This window comes from Odocoileus virginianus, chromosome 2 (assembly GCF_023699985.2).
Source record: "Odocoileus virginianus isolate 20LAN1187 ecotype Illinois chromosome 2, Ovbor_1.2, whole genome shotgun sequence".
NCBI lineage: Eukaryota > Metazoa > Chordata > Mammalia > Artiodactyla > Cervidae > Odocoileus > Odocoileus virginianus.
Window position 1 is genome coordinate 18204075 of NC_069675.1, and position 22017 is coordinate 18226091.

General features: G+C 41.5%; 1 protein-coding gene across 2 annotated transcripts in view; it reads left to right on the top strand.

Moving 5' to 3' along the window:
* Positions 1-22017, top strand: part of CRIM1 (cysteine rich transmembrane BMP regulator 1) — a 205040-nt gene that overhangs the window by 126942 nt on the left and 56081 nt on the right. For both annotated transcript variants that reach the window (XM_020910060.2, XM_070476803.1), the window contains 2 exons: positions 1042-1224; positions 3867-4064. In XM_020910060.2, the coding sequence (XP_020765719.2) occupies positions 1042-1224; positions 3867-4064 (381 nt within the window). The remainder of the gene's footprint in view (positions 1-1041; positions 1225-3866; positions 4065-22017) is intronic.

The window sequence follows — 22017 nt, forward strand, 5'->3', positions numbered from 1 at the left end:
TTACATTACATTATAGTCAATTACATTAATTGATTTTTGGATATTAAACCAACCTTGCATTCGTGGTATATGATATTTTTTATATGCTGCTTGATTCAGTCTGGTAGTACTTTTTTGAGTATTTTTATGTTTGTATTTATAAAAGCTATAGATCTGTAGTTTTCCTTTTCTTGTGATGTCTTTATCTGGAAGGAGTTCTTTTAAGTCAACCAAAATTAGAGTTAAGGAGTGGATTTAGGGGAGAATGTTTTCATCCAGAGAAAAATTTTAAATCATTGGTATCATTATCATTCTAAATGCAGGGCTTTGAGTCCTTAGCAGAAAACATAGTCTTGAAACACAGTGGGAGGAGTACAAGGTTTTAGTTGAAGAGCTACTGTTTTGGCTTCTATCATTTGCTAAATGTGTAACTTTGCACAAATTACCTAGGATTTCCTCGCTTCTACACTCAGGATAAGTATTTCTACATCAGACCTTTGTTTTGGGGAGTAAGTGAAGTAATGTATGTAGCAAGTGTTTTTTAAAGACCAAGCACTATTATAATTATAGATTATTAACTAAATAGAAAAAAGAATTTCAGAGAAAACACTGGAGAAACAGAAACATATCCTAAGAGGCTTAAGTAAATTTTTTGAGGCAGAACAAAATCTAATGTGGATGCAGGATCATTTACTTGAAATAGACAGTGATTTAACAAAGGAAACATTCTGTTTAACAAAACTAAATCTTTTTAAAGCACATATAAGAAATGTCAGATTCATGGTCAAATGATTACTTTTATTTGGGATAAAGAGAAGCCAGTGTAGATTTTACTAAGGGGAATTTTGGTTCCTTGTTATAATGAGGATAATGATGTGTTTTGTTTATTTTATTGTACTTTACATAGCTTTATTGCATCTGTTGTAAAAAAATTATATTGTCTAGTAAAGTTCCATTAAATTTTAACCTTGTGCAGTATTTTCTAGACGCTATTTGAGAAACATGAAAGGACACCACTCAGAAATGACTTTGAATGAGCTTTGCTTGTTTTAACTCCTCTAGAAACAAAGCCAGCCTGCGTGTTCAACAATGTGGAGTACAGTGATGGAGACATGTTTCGAATGGACAACTGTCGATTCTGTCGATGCCAAGGGGGCGTTTCCATCTGCTTCACTGCCCAGTGTGGGGAGCTGAGCTGTGAGAGGTACTACATGCCTGAAGGGGAGTGCTGCCCTGTGTGTGAAGGTAAGGAAAGCTGCCAATTAGGGAATGATAAGAACAGGCTTCCCAGCTGGCGCAGTGGTAGAGAATCTGCCTGCCAATACAGGAGACCCAGGACACATGGGTTCAGTCCCCGGGCTGGGAAGATCCCCTGGAGGAGGGCATGGCAGCTCACTCCAGTATTCTTGCCTGGAGAATTCCTTGGACAGAGGAGCCTGGTGGGCTACTATCCGTGGTGTCACAGAGTCAGACATGACCGAGCGACTAAACAACGAAGCATAGACATGGTTTTAAGCGTCAACATCAAAACTGACGCAGTTCAGTCTCACTCAAAAATAGAGAAAGATTGAAGAATTCCCCGTTTTTGTCACATGTTTTACCTTTTAGGTAATGCCAGGTAGACGATGTGGAAACACTTCCCTGAGGGAAATTATCCCCTGGGTGTAGACAGCGGTCGTGTTTCCACAGGTCGACATGAGGTCTCCCGGAGGCACTCTGTTCCTCCTATGCAGTTCCAGCAGTTTCTTGGCAAGTCCCGGGACTTTCTCTTCATCCTGACAGTAGAATTCCACCCACCCTTCTCCCCTCAGAGTGGGTGGGGACAGGAGGTCAGGCGACTGACAGCCTCAACCAGCCCGCTCAGGGGGACCTGACCCTGCCTCCTTTCTGGTACCCGTGCCCCTGCAGGTGAGAGCAGGGCTCCTTGGCCTTTGCACACGTGTGCTGGTGAGAGTGGGGCTTGGTGTGGCACCAGGTCAAGGCCCAGACAAGTGTCCAGGGTGGCCCTGGGCAGAAGGATCCCCAAGGTCTGCTTTTTCTTTTAATTCCCCTTTTCCCTCCAAGAAATAAGAAGTCCATGTTCCTCCAGTAGGCTTGACCCTCCTGTCTCTGCTCTCAAGAAATAATAGACATTTCAGAATGATAAATGAATATCATATGCTACATCCCACACATTTTAAGGATAAGGATAGCCAGAAAAGTGGTCACTTCTCTCTTGAGTTTCCGGTAAAGCCACGAACAGTGCCCAACTGTGTCTCTGGTCTAAACACACTACAGTTTCCCCAGAAAGGAGGGTCTTGTGAGCATTTCTTCTCTGCCTGGGCCACAGACCTCCAGTCTAGAGTCAGGCATGTACACCTCACGTCTGACGCTCATGCCACCCTTAACCTCTGCACGTGAAATGAGAGAACAGAATTTCATGTCATGTCCTATAACTTGCTGTTTTCAGAATCCCATTTCTTTCCAGTATCTGAGCTTTATTTACCACAGAATCTGAAGATCTGAAATTGCTTAGATTATACAAACTATTGTACATTCCTAACAGCGAACAATTCTACATTCCTAACAGGGAGGCCTGCTCACCTGTTAGAAATTATTTTTGCTAACATAGGAGAAAGGTGGTTCACTTTTTAGGTGTCATAGGGGATTTAAGAACATCACATCAAGCTTTTAACCTTCCCAATTGATTTGTCCCCTCACTACTGCCAGTGTATAATAGTCCCTGAATTTGGTGACAGTCGGTATAAAAGCATAGATGTGAACCTCTGTATAATAATTATAACGAGTTGTCTGGCCACGGATCCACTTATGCCTCACTTCCTGGAATTCAGATCCAGGCTCAAAGTAGAAATGAAGTATGCAATGTAATATTTTCTTTTTACAAAGAAATTTTATGAAGTCTTATCTAACTCAGGTCTCTTGGCTGCTTCCGTGGCTGACAGACTGCCTTTCTGAAGCTGTGACTGCACGGCCTTCAGTTCTGGCCTTCTGACTCTTGTAACTAAACTTTCTTCCTCTTCGAAAGAAAGAGGACCAAACTTAAAAATTCCTGGACTTTCCTCCCAGCACAGCAGCACTTGCTTCTCTTGAGACCAGATTTTATGTATCTGAAAAAAGAACGTTGAGTGATTTATCTAGTTACTTTGATGTATAAGGATATTTGGGGGTTTTGTATTTATGCGCTTGTCAACAACCTCAGAAAACTCTTTCCCAGTAGCCTTGGTTAACTATGTCCCCCAGCCTCAGTTGCCACTTGACCACTCAGCTCAGGTGGAGAGAAAGCTGTGTAGGTTCATGGCATTCCCTCCAGGGCACAAGCAGTGCTGCGGTGTATGGTTTAGACAAGGTCTCTCTGCCTGTCAGGGGCCTGCCTACGCCTCACTGTTATCTCAGGGACCTCCAGGCATCATGAGATAGACTCCAGTTAGCCCTAGAAATAGCAGACTGACTGTAAGTTAGATGGAGTGTTACTCTTTCTACTTTACAGGGGGCTGAAATTGAGGTATAATAAGCTTGTACATTGACAACTCAGAAGGCATCTGCAGAGCCTAAAATGGATCTGCTTTTTTTTTCTTTCTGATTGCCACCCCACAGCTCTATCCACGAAGCTTTGCACCTTCATGAAACAGCAGCGCCTGCACACTGGCTTGTATGCCTAGGTCCCCTGCCCTGTGAACCACATCAGGATGGGTAGGCATAAATTCTGTGTGATGCCTGCCTTTGCATGGCCCCACCAGAGACACCTCCTGCAGCCCCGAGTTTCTGCTGAGCGCAGCTGGGAAAGAACTGCTGATGAGGAGAGCCTGGGGGGAAAATGTCTCTAGGTGCAGGCAGAAATAACATGTAGAGTGCCCTCGGTCTTACTTGGAACTCACATTTTAATTTAGATCCTGTGTATCCTTTGAACAATCCTGCTGGCTGCTATGCCAATGGCCAGATCCACGCCCACGGGGACCGGTGGCGGGAAGATGACTGCACGTTCTGCCAGTGCATCAATGGGGAGCCCCACTGCGTGGCGACGGCCTGTGGACAGAGCTGCATGAACCCCGTCAAAGTGCCTGGGGAGTGCTGCCCCGTATGCGAAGGTAAACCTTGGGGATCCTAGTGAGCCTCTGGTGAATGTCTCGTGTCAGATCAACTTCCACCAGTGTGTGCTCGCTTGTGTTTTATTTCCTCAGGTGTAGTGTCTGCTTCCTGCTGTTAGTTGCAGGTGATTTGATGATACAGCCCAGACTAATCATTTGGAGGAGATGCTGCAGATTTACAGTGAGAGCAGTGTGGCCTTTACTTTACCATTGCAGATAATGCTTAACTGAATATTTTACACTCAAAGAATATATGCATTTGAATTCAGTTCACCACAAGCCTAATTAACATCTAAAGGTCAAAACAGGGAAATGAAATTGGAAAAAAGACCCATACTCCAAGTATAGTTTGTTCAATTTATAATGCTTCTATGAGCCCAAGAGTCCTGGCAGCTAGAAGAAAGACCTGGAACCATCAAAGGCAGTTCTCACTGCCCAGAGTCCTCCCTCTGAGTGTCCATTGTTTCTAATATCATGATGGCTGTGGCTTTGCAGTTCCTCTCAGGCTTTCACTTATGTCTTGGTTACCTACATTCGTGACCTCTCTTTCTTTTCAGTGAAGAGGCGCCTGAGATATCCTGGACTCGTCTTTCCATCTCAACCCCTAAGCCAGGCCATTTTCACCATCCTGGGAAGATTCTTTGCACATTTTTTCAAGCCAGTCTTAATCCCCAGTCCATATCTGTTAATACAAGAGATTGACTATGTATGCTGATAGGTCTAATAGAGAGTATCCATCACTTAGAAACACGTTTGCATAGTGAAATGAACTCAAGTGGGTCAGAAATTAATCCTTGTAGGAGATGGATCCTTCTAGAATTTTTAAAAACAGCTGTTAAGGAAATGACCAGTTTTTTTAAAAATTCAGTCAAGTAGACTGAGTCCTCTGTGGAGAAGTCTTTTCCTTCTACCTCAATTTTAATCAACTCAGTCTTCAGAGTTTGCCTGACTAGCTTCATTAACCTCTGAGGGGTTGGAGTTATTAAAGATCTTAAAAGTCATATAAAAATTTAAACTGGAGGATTCTGGTTCTATTGACATCACCAATTCCCTCACCATTACTCTACTTACAATGCAGCTGCCACACTCCAAAACTTTATAGCTTCCAGATGACCAATTTTATGGAAATCACGCACCACCCCCCCAACCCTCGAAATATACTCCTCCTATCCCCTAAAGGCAGCATTTCAGTGCTGGAAATGGAGTGCACAGTAGTATGTATGATGGTGTATAGTCAGCTTTACAAGGAAGGATGCCTTGCTGGCGCAGATTAAAATGGGACTGTCTATTCCTAAGAATTAGGGACAGTCTGTTGTTGATTTGCAATGTTTAAGTATATATGTATGCATGCTAATGAAGAATTTTTTTTAATTTTAAAAAGCATAAATATATAACCCAATAAGCACTAACCTTTTAACTTCAGGAGTCTTGAATCATAGATTGAAAATAAGAATAAAAAAAAACTTGTAAAAAAAAATATAGGGCTTCATATCTAAAAGTAAAGAAGGCATATCGTTTTGCATTCATCTTTTGCAGTCATTAGCAGTTCCATCCTGGTGAGCAGAGAAGGGAAGCAGGTGGTGAATAGAAGAAAAAAAAAAGTCTATATGAGAAAACTGATTTATTCTTATGTAGATGTTTAGGTAGGAAGGAGATGTTAGTCTGATCACTTAAGAGTTTGGTCTCTGTAACATTTGAGTCAGGTTGTAATCTTATCTTCCACTATTTGAGAAAAGTGACAGTTTGAACCAGTCATTAATTCCAAAAAATGTACTAACCACCTTCCGTAATCCATATACCACATTGGACACAAAGATAAATAAAGTACATCTCCTAGTAAACATCAAAGAAACTGTTTTGGCTGTTTTAAATTAAGCCAGAGGAAAAAAAAAGGAATGTCTACATTCAGATGCTGTGGGATAAGTGCTTTTTATGTGTACCTGATTTCGTTAAACCTCACATCACTACTGTGCTGTGGGCCTTATGATCCCATTTTAGAGATGAGAAAATTAGGTTTTGGAGAGATTTAGGTAAATTCTTGCAAGGTCAGTTGCCAACATGTGGCTGAGCTGGAGCCAACTGCAGTCTGTCCGATTCAGCTACTTCTGTGTCTGTTTTCCTTGCTCCCAGAGGTCATCTCAGTGTCCTCATGCCCCTATTTCTAGCTCCCTTATATCTCTCTCCATCTCTGGCTTTTGGCCCTGTGTTGGAGACCTGGAAGTCAGTTGACAGGGAGGAAGGCATTTGCAGTTTGACAGCTATTCCCTGTGATCTCCTGAATCTGAGGACCTTGGGGGAAGGACACCTTTGAGACTCAGCCTCGATTTGCCTCTCAGACCTCACGTCCAGGCTGTCCCCTCCACCAGACTTGGCATCTTTACTCCAAGCTATTAGGCTCTGCAGGTCTCAGTTCCTTTCTGTCCGTCTTGTGCCCCAGCCTTTCAGATCCATCGTCTAGTTCTTGGAGAACTACTTTGCCTTCTGTTTCTTGTTTTTGTCTTAAAGTCAGTTAAGTAGTGGGTTTCGTATAAGATTGTGTTTACTCTTCAGTAACGTTCTGATTTTAAGATGTTTTCAGAAGACCGGAAGATTCTTTTGGTCGTGGTTGTTCAGTCGCTAAGCTGTGTTCGACTCTTTGTGACCCCGTGGACCGTATCCTGCCAGGTTCTTCTGTCCTGCAGTGTCTCCCAGTTTGCTCAGATTCGTGTCCGTGATGTCAGCGATGCTCTTCTTTTGCTATGGGGATCAAAAAACAGTGCACAGCTTAGGATAATGATCGTAAAAGTTTATTGTTTATGAATAATAGTAAACTTATTTATTAAAAACAATAAACTTACAAAATTATGCAAGGCAAATAAATCTTACTACTTAGTTTTTAGGATCCAAGAAAGACCCTGAAACTATTTGAAAATATTTTTCTCAACAGTTATTCAGTAGCCTATTTAAATAGAATTTTAAGTGATTTCAGAAGAGCCAAAAGGATTAGACAAAATAAGAAAAAATCAAGGTGGTGTTGTTTAATGAATAATCAGCCAGAATTATTTGGAGGAAAATAGAAGCACTGGTATTTATTCAATTTATACACAGTAAATTCCTCGGTGCACAATTGCATAACAAGGTTGGCCCTCACCCTTATTAGCTGCAATCCCAAGGTACATAGTCAGGGTCTGAAATTTGATGAAAGGGATCCCACACAAGGATTGTGGGTTTAAATTCTTCCTAAATAAATTACTGCATCAACAAATAGGGTGTGTTAGGTCCTGTAGGGAGGAAAAAACCTTGTTGTGACTGCTGATGTTATTAGAGATACATACCTTCCAAATTACAACATAATGTGCCTGGTTACTCCTGGAGGACTGGGGATGTGAACTTGGGGGCGCTTAAAGACTAGGCTGTTAACTTGACAGCTACCTCAATTCACAAGTACCTAAGTGCTTTTTAAATTGGCACTTAAGCACTCTCATGATTAAGTCTTAGCAAATTAGTGTCAACAGCCAATTCAGGTACACAGATAAGCCATCTTATTCTGTAAGTGAATGTGTCCTTAGGTTTTGTTCTGTTGGCTCTCTGTTTCTCCTCTTATTCATCAATCACATTATTTCTGGTTTTTGGCCCTTGTGAAAAACCAGAGTGGAAATACACAGAACAGCATGTAAAGTTTGCAGTTTAAGCGTCCATGTGGGGGATATGTCCATATTGTCTTAAAAACAAACAAGACATGAAAAAGAAGGGCAGCAGAATTGAGTCTTCTCAGCGTCTAGCACCATTCGCAGTGTCTTATTGTAGCCCTTAATGAGAGCAGCTGCTGCCTCTTGCACACTGACTGAGCCAGACCTCAGTGCTTTAGAGCATCAGCCCGTTTGACACTCACGCCTTCCCTCTGTGGCAGGTTCTGCCATCCCAACTTGTGATTGCAGAACCCAGAATTCAAAAGTTGTGTGACTTGCCCAAGTTCCTACAGCTTGAAAGTTGCAGAGCAGTATCCACAGCGCCTTGGCTGTGGACCCCACAGGAATATGGTCTGTGAGACAGAATGCTCTGCGTCCTCTGGGTTGACCAGTAACCTGAAAGAGGCTACGTCCCCCATGAGCTAAGATTTTACCATATGCTTTTGAATCCCTAAAATGGCACCTGACATGTAAAGTAGGTGCTGAAAAGTAGTTAATTAATGGCTGATGAATGAATGAGTGAGGAAAAGCCTGGAGTAAGGCAGCAGACCCTGATCTGGGGTTTCCTCAACCAGTGCTGTTAAAGAGGTCAGATGCTGCTGAAAGAATAATGTTTAAATGCTTATATTTGACAGTGTGCTCTGAGGACAGGAACCAGTGTACTGGATGAAGTGTGTTTGGCACACACAGGGTCCAGATGGCTGCAGGTGAGCTGACCAGTTAGCTCAGGTTGGCCGCTCACCCTCATGATGAGCACTTAGCTCTCCATCCCCTCCCAGGGACAGCCTTCCAAGCCTGGTTTGTAAACTGCAGTTCATCCTCTCTCAGTTCATCCCCTGCAGTCCAGAATCACAGAGTTCAGTTGGGCCTCCTCCAGACCCTCCAAGGCTAATGCTCACTGTCACGTTTTACATGCTGCTTTTCGACCTGCTTTTGAGAATGTATAGGGGCCACTATCTTGTTTTCAGCTAGACTTTTTAATATCACTTTTAGGTATTGAGAATAATTTGCTTGTTTATTTCCCAGTAATGCAAGGTATATGCTGTCTTGGTTGATTCTTAACATCAGAGATACCCTAAGGACAGAGTGCCATTTTCTATCAAAAAAACAAAAAACAAAACTGTTTGTTGTATAATTAAAGGTAAGATAAGGTGTTGGGGAGGGGAATTTGGCTGTGTGATGTAATGGCATGACCTGATGACTCAACAGAAAAATGCAGGCTGTGTGGACAACTGTGAGGCCAGCTTGGCTGTGACCTGATGCAGGAGATAAGGATTTCATCATCCTTGGCGAGCCTTGATGTCAGATCTCATCTGCTGTCTCATCTTGGGCTGTGGCTGGACCCTGCCCCGGTGGCTGTTATGACCTGAGTGCACCTTAGGCCCGGTGTGTGCAGAGTCTTCCTGCTGGGAGGAGTTGACGATTTCCATGATCCTGGGGATTTCAGAGCCAATGCCAAGAGTCTCACTTTTCAAGAACTAGAAACAACATAGGTAATAGTTTACTAGGTAGCATTCAGTCTTAGGCTTTGAGTTGCTAGTAAACGAATTCCCTGCTTGTGGTTGGGTACTTTCCAATCACAGTGGGTGCTTTCCTTTCTACTATTTCTGTTTCTCTGAAACAAAAGTAAAATCCGTTTCCAGATTCACTCAGGAAATCAAATAGTCACAGATTGCTGTGGCTGAGTAATGGATGTGTGAGGGTCTGTCATGTTACTCTACCTACCTCGGTATTTAAAAGGTTCTTCTGTCATTGAAAACTTTAAATGAATGTTATTTGCAGAATTATTGTCTGAAACTGAACTGAGTTTCAAACAGGCCTTGTAATTTTGCTAACCTGGACTTAACCAACTCTTGAAGTGGGAGAATAGGATTGATTCCCTGCCTGTCGATTCTTTCTAATTCTCAGGACTTAGGATGGAACCAGGCAATGGCTTTCTTCCTGCTTACCTGGCTTTCTTGAATCCCTTATTTTGGAAATCCTTGTCCTACTTGGGACAGTTTTAAAGCAAGGACATTAGGCATTCCTTGACCTTGTTGTGGATTTAGTAAGCCACTTCAGCATCAGCACACTGGATAGATCACATGCTGGACTCTTCTAAAGAGCCGGAGGTTTTTGAACTATCAAATAGACTGTCTTCCTCATCATCAATCCTAATTTTATGGGCGCACTATATTCTTCCCTATAAATCCTGATGATATAGTTTGAATCAAGACACCCTTCAAATGCGATTTCTACTGGCCTGCCAGAAAAGTCTGTACCAGGCACATATCTGGGTGGGAATTCCTTGAAATAAGAAAAAATGTTTCCAACCCTGCCCATAATACTTCCTCACCAAACAGTATCTCAGATGATTAAGCTACTGCTTCTGTGGCAAGGAATCAGACATAGTTTGGCTGACCCCAGAGTCTGTGAAGTCAAAGATGCCACAGGTCACATGATATTAATGTTCTGGTACATAACAGGGATCAAAACTCAGTTGATGGGTGATATTGCTTCAGTGCCATATACTCAGCTATTATTAGCAGGCCAAGAATAATAAAATAGTCGTAATATCTGAAAGACTCTTAGGCATGTTCTTTCATCCTTTAACTCTAAGTGTCCTGGAAGCTAGTTCCATAAATGGAGATTAAAATATAGCACAGTGTGTTTTTTGGCTTGTCCAAATAAGGTCATATGCAAGGTAACAAATGCATAGCAGATGACCTCGTGTCAACATCAGTGGCCTTGAACCTAAGCATCCAAAATTGTTCATGAATGAATATCATAGTATTTTGGTTTTTCTCTGGGAATTTAAAAAAGCTTTTGGTATTTCAGGTAACTTTAGAATGTTACGGCTCAGAGCTGATTCTGAAACACTCGATTAGAAACCTCTGTCTCTGATTATCCAGCCTTCGGCAGTTCCTGCTCTTAAGTATTTCCCTGTAGCAATGGTCTTGGAAGGGGCTGGCTCCTCTCTGCTTCCTCTGCTGTTCACTTCCCATCCCTAAAAGGGCATTGTTGCCAGAAGTCTCATAATTTTCCTACTAAGATAATCATCGAATCTAATAGTTCAGACTTGGGCCTGCTAATTTTCATCTAATCAACGGAGGCAGGAAAACATAGTCTGGAATGCCAGCTATGTGAATGAAAAATATTTAGTCATTCTTGAAATGATAGGAATGTTTTTCCAACAAGCTTAAATAAACACAATCTCTACTGAGACTGTGTTAAACTTTTTTTGGAAAAGAGACAACTCTTAGCCCAAACAGAAGTTAATGAAGGTTATTAAGAGACATGCCCTTCAGAAAAGGCCTGTGGACATTAAAAAGAAAGATTCTGTTTTCTTCATGGTACAGCCATTGACCACAAGTAGCAGAATTGCTTTCCTTTCTGCTTTTGTCAGCCTAACAGAATTTAATATTTTAACTGGTGATCACATTGTCTGCCTTTCCAAGAGATGTCCTGCTTTACTAGCCATGGCTGATTAGACTGTCTTAGGTTACCATCCTCATCTTCATCTTCTTTCACTGTTTGCCTCAGTTCTAAGGAATAGATCAGTCTCGGCACGTCTGTATTTAAAGCCCTGACGGCACTTTTTATAGGAAGCTCGTTTATTTGTTTCCAGTCATACAAGGTCCAACCATAAAGTAATAAAATTATTTTTAAACATAATGACATTTTTAAACAAACCAAGGTTTACATATCCAAGTGAAGTGTTTCTCCTTTCAAGATAGATATATGGGGAAATTGTACAGCTACTGCAGGAGTGTGGTCATTCAGAGTATTTTGGGTGCTTCTCTGTTGAAACTGACGTTACAGCTTGCAACACATCCTTTTGAGTATCTTTAGCTTTGTAAACCCCTGACTTCAGAGGTTTTATTAGGCCCTTAGAAACAGCCAAAGACATTCACACCTAAGCCTGATGGAAAGGCTGGGTAATCTAGCTGGGAAAAACTGTTCAGAGGAAGCAAAAAGTGACAGTAAAATACAAGCACTCTGTCTTCTATGACAGAGTAATCTCCTCTGGCAGCAACTCCGAAGAGAAATTTCAAATAGAATTTTAGCATGAGCAGCATTTTAGTACAAGCATATGACCCCCAAAAGTGAGCATTTTTAGCAATAACACTTATTTGTAAGTACAATCCCTGGTGTGTTTATTGGAAAAAAGAATCAATCCACTTACCGCATAGTATTTATATGACTTCTGGGGGCTAGAGGCATGTATTTAAATGGTGATCTATTCAACTTTTTGTGGGATTGCAGGTACTCCATTCAGACTTATTTTCAAATAAATTATTAGACTAATTCCCTATATATATTGTGCCATTTTAAACTGTCTCATGGTATAGTCTTAACCTTAAAATGAGCAAAGTGATTTCCATCATTTAATACATGAGGGTTAGAGATGGTGAGCTATGGAATGAACTGTTTATAGAGACCCTATTGAAGTATTTGCTGTGTCTGTCCAGTTGTTGAGGATAAAATATCTGCCACAGTATTGCTATAAAATAGCAAAGCAGACGAAAGGAATGAAGCTGTCTGTCAAAGAGCATCCATTGCCCATTGATGGATCTCCCATCACAGGTGGTTGCTGAGGTGACAGGGAGCTGGATCACACCCACCTGTCACCCTCTCCATTTGAGACTCCTGACATGCTTACTCTCCATCATCGTGCAGGCTGGGACAGCTGTTACCAGGGGACTTGGCAACATCAGATCTTGATCGAGGAGTCATAACCATCAGTTTGACCCAAGTTTGATACAAGATAAGCAATAAGGAACCGTTAGTGCTTTTTTGAAATTTATTAGAAACATGAGAGGATGGTGATGCATTGCACATTATACATTTTTCAATTTGATGTGAATTATTAGCAGTTTGACCAGATTTTCACTTGCCATGTATATTTACAGGATGCCTATTTACCAATCAAGTGAATTTTATTTTCATATCTAAGAGTTTAGCTGGATTTATCACACTTGCCTGAAACAGAGCCCAGTTTAAGGGTCCAGACCACTGGGGACCACAGAATTTAATACTTGCTGTGAGTCAAAAATAAGATTTGGTTCAAGGCTCCAGCTTTTACTTTGCAGCATCTTGAACCGAGACTAAGAATCCCCAAGAACCTTCTAAGACCAACAGGGGGACCCTGAGAGTCGCGTGGTGCTCTGGGTCTGATTTTCCACCTTGGCTACTAGGGCAGACTGAGCCTGAAGTCTGGGAGCCACCTCCCCAGCCAGGCAGGACGTCACAGCACGTGTTCAGGGCCTCATCCCTGGCTGCAGTGTCTTCTCTCTCCTTAAAAGTTACCTTGGTCTTCGTTTTCTCACTTTAATTACATATACATATATGATATGGGCTTCCCTGGTGGCTCCATGGTAGAGAACCTGCCTGCCAATGCAGAAGACGTGGGTTTGATCCCTGGGTCGGAAAGATCCCCTGGATAAGGAAATGGAAACCCACTCCAGTATTCTCGCCTGGAGAATCCCATGGACAGAGGAGCCTGGAGGGCTACAGTCCTCGGGGTCACAAAAGAGTCTGACACAACATAGCAATTAAACAGCGTCATCGATGATATAATTTGAGACTGCCTTGGGTCTGCTTTGGGATCCAGCAGAGTAGATTTAATGCTTGTTTCTGTGCTCGGTGCCCACCATTGCCTGTGCCGACACCTTGCACTGTGGTCCTGCCACCCATAGTTTGGGTATCTGTAGGAAGACATGGAATAGTATTCTTTTTTACCTTAATTGGAAAGTTATATGTGTTAGTCGCTCAGTCATGTCCAACTCTTTGTGACACCATGGACTGTAGCCCACCAGGCTTCTCTGTCCATGGAACTCTTCAGGCAAGAAGACTGGAGTGGGTAGCCATCCCCTTCTCTAGGGGATCATCCCAACCAAGAGATCAAACCCGGTCTCCTGCATTGCAGGCAGATTCTTCATCATCTGAGCCACCAGGGAAGCCCCAAGTTGGAAAACTATTGCCCTGAAAATCAGCTTACATTTAAAGCAATTCAGGGGTGTTTATTTTATTAGTGAAGCTTAAAAAATATTCAGAGATAATAAACTGTCAGCTGGGGCTAGCCTCAGGCCTTGCATGTTAAGAGAGGACAGCAAGCTTAGTTCTTTTCAAAACTATGACTCTCATGCTTTTTGGGAACCAAGTTTTAAAAAGATTCCAGGGAAATTTTAGGCCATAGGAATTCAATAGGGGTGTTCCACATTGTTGTGGCAGACACTGAGAACATTATTATTTGAAACACAACTACCCCCCCCAACTATTATTAAGAAACTACTGGTTAAATTGTCTCTTAATATGGATATATTTCATATCACTGACTTACTGAAACTAAAATTTGCTGATCAAAGACATCTTTTAGAGTTGGGACTTACATACCCTCTTTCAACTTGAGAATGGCAGGACTACTGGCAAAGCTATACCAAAATAGTATACATTGTCCTCTGATGAATTTACCCTCATCCCCGAAGATCCAGCAAGGCCCCCATCATGAGAGAGGAAGTGCGGGGTCAGCCAGGCACACAGGAGCATTGTCTCAGCTCACACTGGATAAACTGATTATGAAGAGATTTCTCTTCTCTTCGAGACACCATGGACACAGTCAAAAGTCGAAACAATGATGTTCAGACTGCAGCTCAGCAAATGTGAAAGGCGCCAGTGGCCGGTCACTAACACGCTCCAAAGCTTACCAGACCATATGAAAGGATGTCATGGACCCACCCACGACCCAGATGCTTTTCATGTTATCAGTGGAGATAGAAATGATGCTTAAGTTACAATGGACAGTGTTCAGAATGCCAAGCCAGTTGTCAGACTATTTATCAGCTGAACATTTGAGGCCTGCAAAAGGGCTCGTAATTCATCTACCAAGCCATCATCTGAAACCATTTCTGACTCTGAGCCGGCCAGATAGTCATTTCAACAATAATTATAGCAACAGGTAATATTTTTGTCACCCTTTGTGTTTACGGAATAGTCCCCTCTTTACGATCTTATTGGGGTCTTATAATGATCTTGTGAGGTAGAAATAGGGGAAATTCCTACTTTATAGAAGTCCAGAGAGGTTCATCATCACATGTAAGGTAATGAATGAACAGAGACTCACACTGAGCCTTCTAACCCCAAGCCCATATCTTTGGCATTGCTTCTCTTGAGACCCAGATCATAAGGAGGGAGAGGATGAGGAAAAGAAGTCAGTGGACGTGGAAGTACTTGATTGTCATGGCTCAGATTCAAAACCTCTTTGCTCCTGGCTCCGTTCTCATTGCTGAGACCCAGTTGCTGTTATTTTGACCTTTTGTGACCTACCTTTGATCTGGGTTCTTTTCCTGAACCTCCATCTGGAATTTTGACCTTGCCTTTAGACCTCTTAGAAAGCCTGCTCCCCCAGTAGGTTCCTGCCTTGGGGAAGCAGCTTTCCCCACCCCCTGCAAGCGCTGAGTTGTCTCCCCAGATGTCTTTATCCTCATGCTTGCCACAGGCCAGCCTCATTCACACCTGCCAGGCTGAAGGCCCTCAGCAGTGATGCTCAAGTCTCCACTGAGTGTGCCCGACACCAAGATGCTATCCTCAACACTTGTGCATCCTGACCTGCCCGCTTCCCTTATCTCCCTCTAATTCCTGGCCAACTGTGCTTAATCAGGAGGCAGATTGGCTGAGCCTTCAGCACGAGCGCCCATCCTTCATGCAGGATGAAATGAGCCGCGGGGTTGAGCGGAGTGCCCAGCTATTTTTGAGACTATGTTAATAACGCTTTATTCATTCGGCACCATCAAGGAATGAGGTCATCACAGAGTGAATTCCCCAGATGAGTGAAATTTGGGGGTCAAGTTATGTTCAGCATTTTGAAGGCAGGCCTTCTATAGTGCTCCGTGTATCATTGGGCCTTGTTAGGTCAAAGGTGCGGATCATAATTTAAGCATTTCATAGGCTTAAATACTCATAGGCTTAAGATGCTTAAGATACTCATAGGCTACTGAGTATCTCATTTGGGACTGTTTGGGTTTGGAGATGTACATTTAATTTTCATTGTTATTAGTGTATTTTGTTGGCAGCAGACTTCTGATCTGGCTTGCTACTTCAGCAGAGCTATTTATTGAGTATCTGCTATGTGCAAGAGATCCGGCCATGATGAGGATCCTAAGGAACGTACCGTGCAATCCTGCAAAAGTTAGGAAATGAGAGATTCGGCTGGTAGAGGAAAATATTGAATGAGGCTCTTTCTCAGAACATGTGTCCCAACTTTCAGTTGTCAGATGTCTTTTTGTCCTCTTTGTTCATTCATTAAGCACTCCAGTGGACCAAGCACTGTGTTAAATGCTGAAGTTGTAAACACTGAATAAACCATTGCCCCTAATGGCAAGATCCTCCCCCCCTGGACCTGAGCTATTTCCCAGAGGACTGGGGTGAGATACCAGAATTCTGACACATCCGACACCCCCTCCCAGCTCAATATAGCTATTAAAATATACAGACACACATATACACATGTCCTTATAAATATGGCACATTCTTTCCAGTTAAAACTTACCAAGATATAGTCTCCATGAAAATGAACAGTAAAAATATATATAAGGATAAAATATAAGACAAGTATAAAAGATTATTCTTGGAATCCAATCACTTTGTGAATTCTCTCAAGCTGAATTCCTAGAAAAAGATATCCCATTCTCAATTAGAGGTTTTTTTTACTTTTTTCTTTTTGTGGTCTTTTAATAATCACATAATCATAGTACTGTCTTTTCCTATTAAATGTGAGATTGGTAAAGGAAGAAAAACATGACTGACAGCCAAGATTCCTTGGAAAAAGAATACAAAGTTAATAAATAGGCCTAAAGTAAATATAATGCTTCCCTATCTGCCCATAAAATAATACAAGTCTTGGGAACATTTTCACACCATTCATTTTTAAAATAAAGAAACTGCTCTGAGATAAGTACTCAAGAAATTACAAGGATGTAGGTGTTGTTATGAGAAATATATACAAAGGAAAAAAGGATAACTAAATGTGCGGTGGCTGAAAGAATTTGAAAACTCCAACTGTAGGAGATTTTTTTCCATGACTTAATTAGACTTTCTTAAATACACACTCATACCCCATGGAAATTCCCACTTCCAGATTAGGGAATTTTTATATCCTCAGTTTGTTTTTTTTTTCTTTCATCGTCTGCATTAATAGAGTTTTCCCCTCTAACTTCATTTGGAAATATTTCATCTTTACTATACCTCTTCCCAGGCTGCAGTTATGTTAACAATTTGCTGATTTATTTGAATGGTTTTCTGACTAGTTATGGTCACATTTGAAAAGCAGCTGTGGTAACAGAATGACATATGATGACACAGTAAACCAGATTAGCTGTTGTAAACAGCTCCTTCAGTTCTGACTTGGCCAGCTTTATCTCCAGTTTTATGATCCCGGACAGGCTACCAGTAATTGGTGAACTATAAGGAGGACTGATATATATGGCCATATAAACCAAGTGAAGCTTTGGAATTTTCCCATTTATTAGATGTTCACATGGCTTAACCAAGTCCAGCCACCATCACCCCCACACCCCACCACACCCTGGCAAAAAATCTTAAGGAAGAAAATGCCTGAATTAGGTCTGAAAAGACAACATCATTAGTCATCTTTGTCTCCCACAATCAAATAAGCAGGCTTGTGTATTGATATGGAAGAGCTCCATAAGGTAGGCAAATCATTAGTAAATCCTCAAAGGAGAAGTCATGAGACAGATAAGAATTAGCTTTGTTTATCTTATCACTTCTATATGAAAGTTTTTTAACTCATAAAAGAAATATGGGAACATACCTGCCGTAGAGGACTCCTTTACCTATAGTGAGATTGTTCCCGGGAAGACTTTTCTTGGCGTGTGTCTGTCTGTGTGTGCACTTGTATGGATTTTAGGAATCTAGGATGCTGGTAGGCCGCTGCCAGGCCTTCCAGACCTGCCGCTCGCCCAGAGCACACCTCAGGGAGGGATCCGCGCACCTGGAGACAGTTGGGATCTGGAGCCTGAGCTAACTTTTATCCTCCTGATAGAGTCAGTGCTGCATACGGTCCTAAGCACGCTGGCTCTGTATGCTTTACACGAGTGTATTTTTCCAGGATCACTTACCCATCCTCAAGAGCAACTAATGGGCTGTCAGCCTTCCCAGGGTTGCTAATCAGAAAGAGTGCTTCCCACATTTCTCAGTGGAGCTAATTAGTATTATTTGCAAGATAAACAGCTTGTAGTAATCAAGGTAATGAGAAGAACCTTGTGTTTATTCAAAACCAGGCACTCAGTGGAGTAACACAGTTTAGACACCAAGTTAAAAAGGATCTATGAACATTTTCACATAAGCTATATCTATGTGAAATTTAAAAGACCAGTGATTATATACATTGTTCCAGAAGCAAATTCACATTATCATTGCACATTTTTAATTAATTGGTAGTCAAAATACATTCCCTTTTGTTCTGTTGTCATTCCAAACATGTTGAACTATCCAAGATGATGATGATAAGACTGATATTAAAACTTTAAATCAAGACCTTAAAAGGTTGGATTGGGGTTTCAACTTAATTCCCTTTCCTCCTTTTGGAAATTTTTCCTTAAAATAAGAAGCAAGAAAGTTCAGAGCTTTGATTTGCTTAATACATTTATACCTCCTGAATAATGAATGTGTGTTACTTTATGGTCTAGTGCTGTGGCCTTGGCGTTAAAAATAATATTTTATTTCGACTTTATACCCTTAACCAAATTCATTGCAATCACAGTGCCTTAATATCTTTACTGAGTGGATTAAATTGCTTCTAGGAAATACCTGAACTTCAGTGCAGAATAGTGGTGGCATTCTTCAGAAACTCAGTGTCTGTGGCTAAGTCTTGAAAAATGTGATTATTTTCCTGAAAATGTTTTTACTGATAAGAGGTTTGTTGGACTTCCCAGGATATGAAGGAAATTTTAATAATCTATAAAATGAAGAACTGATATGTGTTTGCTTATGTTACTGCATGCTATAATAATTTTTTTTCCAGAATTTTGTTTTCTGAGACTTAGGATAAGAATTGGTAGCTAAACATCTGCACTCCTGACACAGTCCCAAGGGTTCTTGTAAAAAATAGCTCTTCTGGACAGTGTTAGGTATAGGTACTTGAAAAGTCTTTTAAAACCATTCAGGAAAAGGACAAGTCGAGGAAAATAGAGATTCCCACTCAGATGCAGGGTAGGAAACAGCAAATGGATATAGACATAACAAACACCCATTTTTGTTCTTTATTGCTTCTAGGCTCAGAAAATATTTCTAGAGTTCTTCTCCACAAAGAAGCGGTTCCAGGGTTCCCTTTAGAAATAGTTGTAGCCAAAGACAATGAATTCCTGCTGTTTCAAGCCTTCTTCCTTTGGAGGACTTTAAGGTATTTCTTTAATTCCTCAGCTGATTCAATACAAGATGAGATGGAATTTCAGGGTGATCCTGTAAGCAGTACTTGATTGAATTTCTCCTTGCCAAATCCATCTTTGTGCAAGCATTTTCCCATTCTCCTAAATAAGGAGATCCAAGAGCATTTCTTGCCTCTGGAAGAGGCCCACTAAAGACATCTCTGCCCAACCGATTTAAAGGAACACCATTTTATTTGCCTCACACAACAGGCAGATACATTGATGTTTCCAGAAGTCTTAGTCTTTGTTCGACTGATACCCTCCAAGGACACAGCATCACCCATCATCCTTCTAGAAAGGCATATGCTCTCTGGCATTTCATGTCAGTATTTTACCCCCATGGTTGGATGGCATCATTGACTCAATGGACATGAGTTTAAGCAAACTCAGGGAAATGGTGAAGGACAGGGAAGCCTGGCATGCTGCAGTCTGTGGGGTCACAAAGAGTCAGACAGGACTGAGTGACTGAATAACAACCACGACCATCTAAGAGCACTGAAAGATAGGATTTAAATGAGAATCATCTGGTCTTCAGGCCATGCCCCATCCAGATATTTTCCATATTCAGAGCACTGTTGCATAGACTAAAGAAAGAGTGTTAATGCGCTTAGTCGCTCAATTGTGTCTGACTCTTTGCAGCCCCATGGACTGCAGCCCACCAGGTTCCTCTGTCCATGGGGATTCTCAAGGCAAGAATACTGGAGTGGGTAGCCTATCCCTTCTCCAGGATATCAACCAGGGATCGAACCAGGGTCTCCTGCACTGCAGGCGGATTCTTTACCCACTGAGCTATCTGGGAAATAACAGTTCCCAGTACACAAGTTTCAGATGCTCTAACAAGCCCAACAGACATTTCCTCAAGCTCCTTTGTTTACTTGGATTAGAAACAGTCATACCATGATAACATGATTCTAGATTCTTCAAACTTACCACTTCCCCCACCAAGAACTTCCTTGTATTGAAACTATACAAAAAGTCTAACCAGCTCTTGGTTATTCTCTAAGGACTGTACATGTTTCACATGTTGATTTGAGATACTCTAGTTCAGGATGGTATCAAATATGTCTCACTTCAGAGTTCATTATGCAGAATAAGAAATTGGGTTTCAGTAGCTTCACAGCACCTCATTCTCAAAACATTAACCCTGATGTTAGTAATAAGACCAATTCTGAGATTACTTATTAATATACTGGACTGAAAGCAGACTCAGATTCATTTATGATAACATCAGCATTCTGCTGGACAATTTATAGTTGCATGTTTCTGTTGTAATATTGTTCTTACGGAATTCTAAAATAGAGATGGCCTCACATGGTGGGAAGCTGAGCACTGGATTGTTGAGAGAATGCTGAAAGGAACTAGACCGTAATGTTTGAATTTAGATAAAATGTTAGGAGACAGCTAGTTACCTGTATGGAGAAGGCAATGGCACCCCACTCCAGTACTCCTGCCTGGAAAATCCCATGGATGGAGGAGCCTGGTAGGCTGCAGTCCATGGGGTCACTAAGAGTCGAACACAACTGAGCGACTTCACTTTCATTTTTCACTTTTATGCATTGGAGAAGGAAATGGCAACCCATTCCAGTGTTCTTGCCTGGAGAATCCCAGGGACGGGGGAGCCTGGTGTGCTGCCGTCTTTGGGGTCGCACAGAGTCAGACACGACTGAAGTGACTTAGCAGTTACCTGTATGCGTCTATTGAAAATGTTAGTCACTCAATCATGTCCAATTCTTTGCGACCCCACAGACTGCAGCCTGTCAGGCTTCTCTGTCCATGGAATTTTCCAGGCAAGAATACGGGAATGGTTATCCATTCTCCTCTCCAGGACATCTTCCCGACCCAGGGATTGAACCCCAGTCTCCCACATTGCAGGCAAATTCTTTACCATTTGAGCCACCAGGAAAGCGGGCGTGTGTGTGTGTGTGTGTGTTAGAAATCAGCAGTTACTCCAGTGACAAAGGACAGCAGCAGTAAGTACCCCATAAACATGCGCCACCACCCTCATAAGCCTTTTAAAATTTGTTCCACTTTGTATTCGAAAACAAAAACAGTAATTATTTGTTTAATGTAGTAAAATGAAATGACTAGTGTTAAAATGCTTCTTAAAAATAATTTAGACATCTGCCTGTATTTAACATATCACAGTGAGTGTTGTGTTCAGTCTAATCTGTTGAGGGGCAGTTGAATAGGTTTAGAGTAAATAAGTTCTGTTGAATAAATGGTTTTGTTGAGTTTTTCTGTGTTTTCATAGTAAATGTTGAGGGAGTCAGAATTTGAGAGTCCTGTGCTTTACAGTTTCTGCCCTCTGATGTACATCTCTGATGAATGGGGAAATATTAATTTTAGGCACAAAATCATGTTTTGCTGCTTTACATTCTGCCACATTGTCAAAATCTGAAAGACACTCAGTAGGACTTGTTTTGCCTAAAATATTTACAATGCAGCATTGTTGAACCAGCACCTACTTAAATAGCCCTTCTATGCTTTTTTTTTTTTTTTTTTTCATTTGGTAAACTGAGCTGAAGGTGTTATCCTGCATGTTATAGGGAGGCATGTTGGATGTATTTCCTGTCCTGGAGACATGTGTGCTTGATAGACACCTGAGACCTGACTACCGAGCAGATGCAGCCATTGGATAAAGTGTGGGACTGTTAGAGTCGGTGTTGTAGTTCTCATCCTCAGTGCCGCGGTTTGTTGTTTTTTTTTTTCTTCTTTTACTTTCTAGCCACAGATCACAATCCTCATCTCATCCATTAGTCAGGTTATGTACCAAAAATAAGATGCACATCACCAATGATACACTTGTACATCACCATTTTTCTTAACAAATCCCTAAAACTCATTGAAAGTAAAACCCCATAC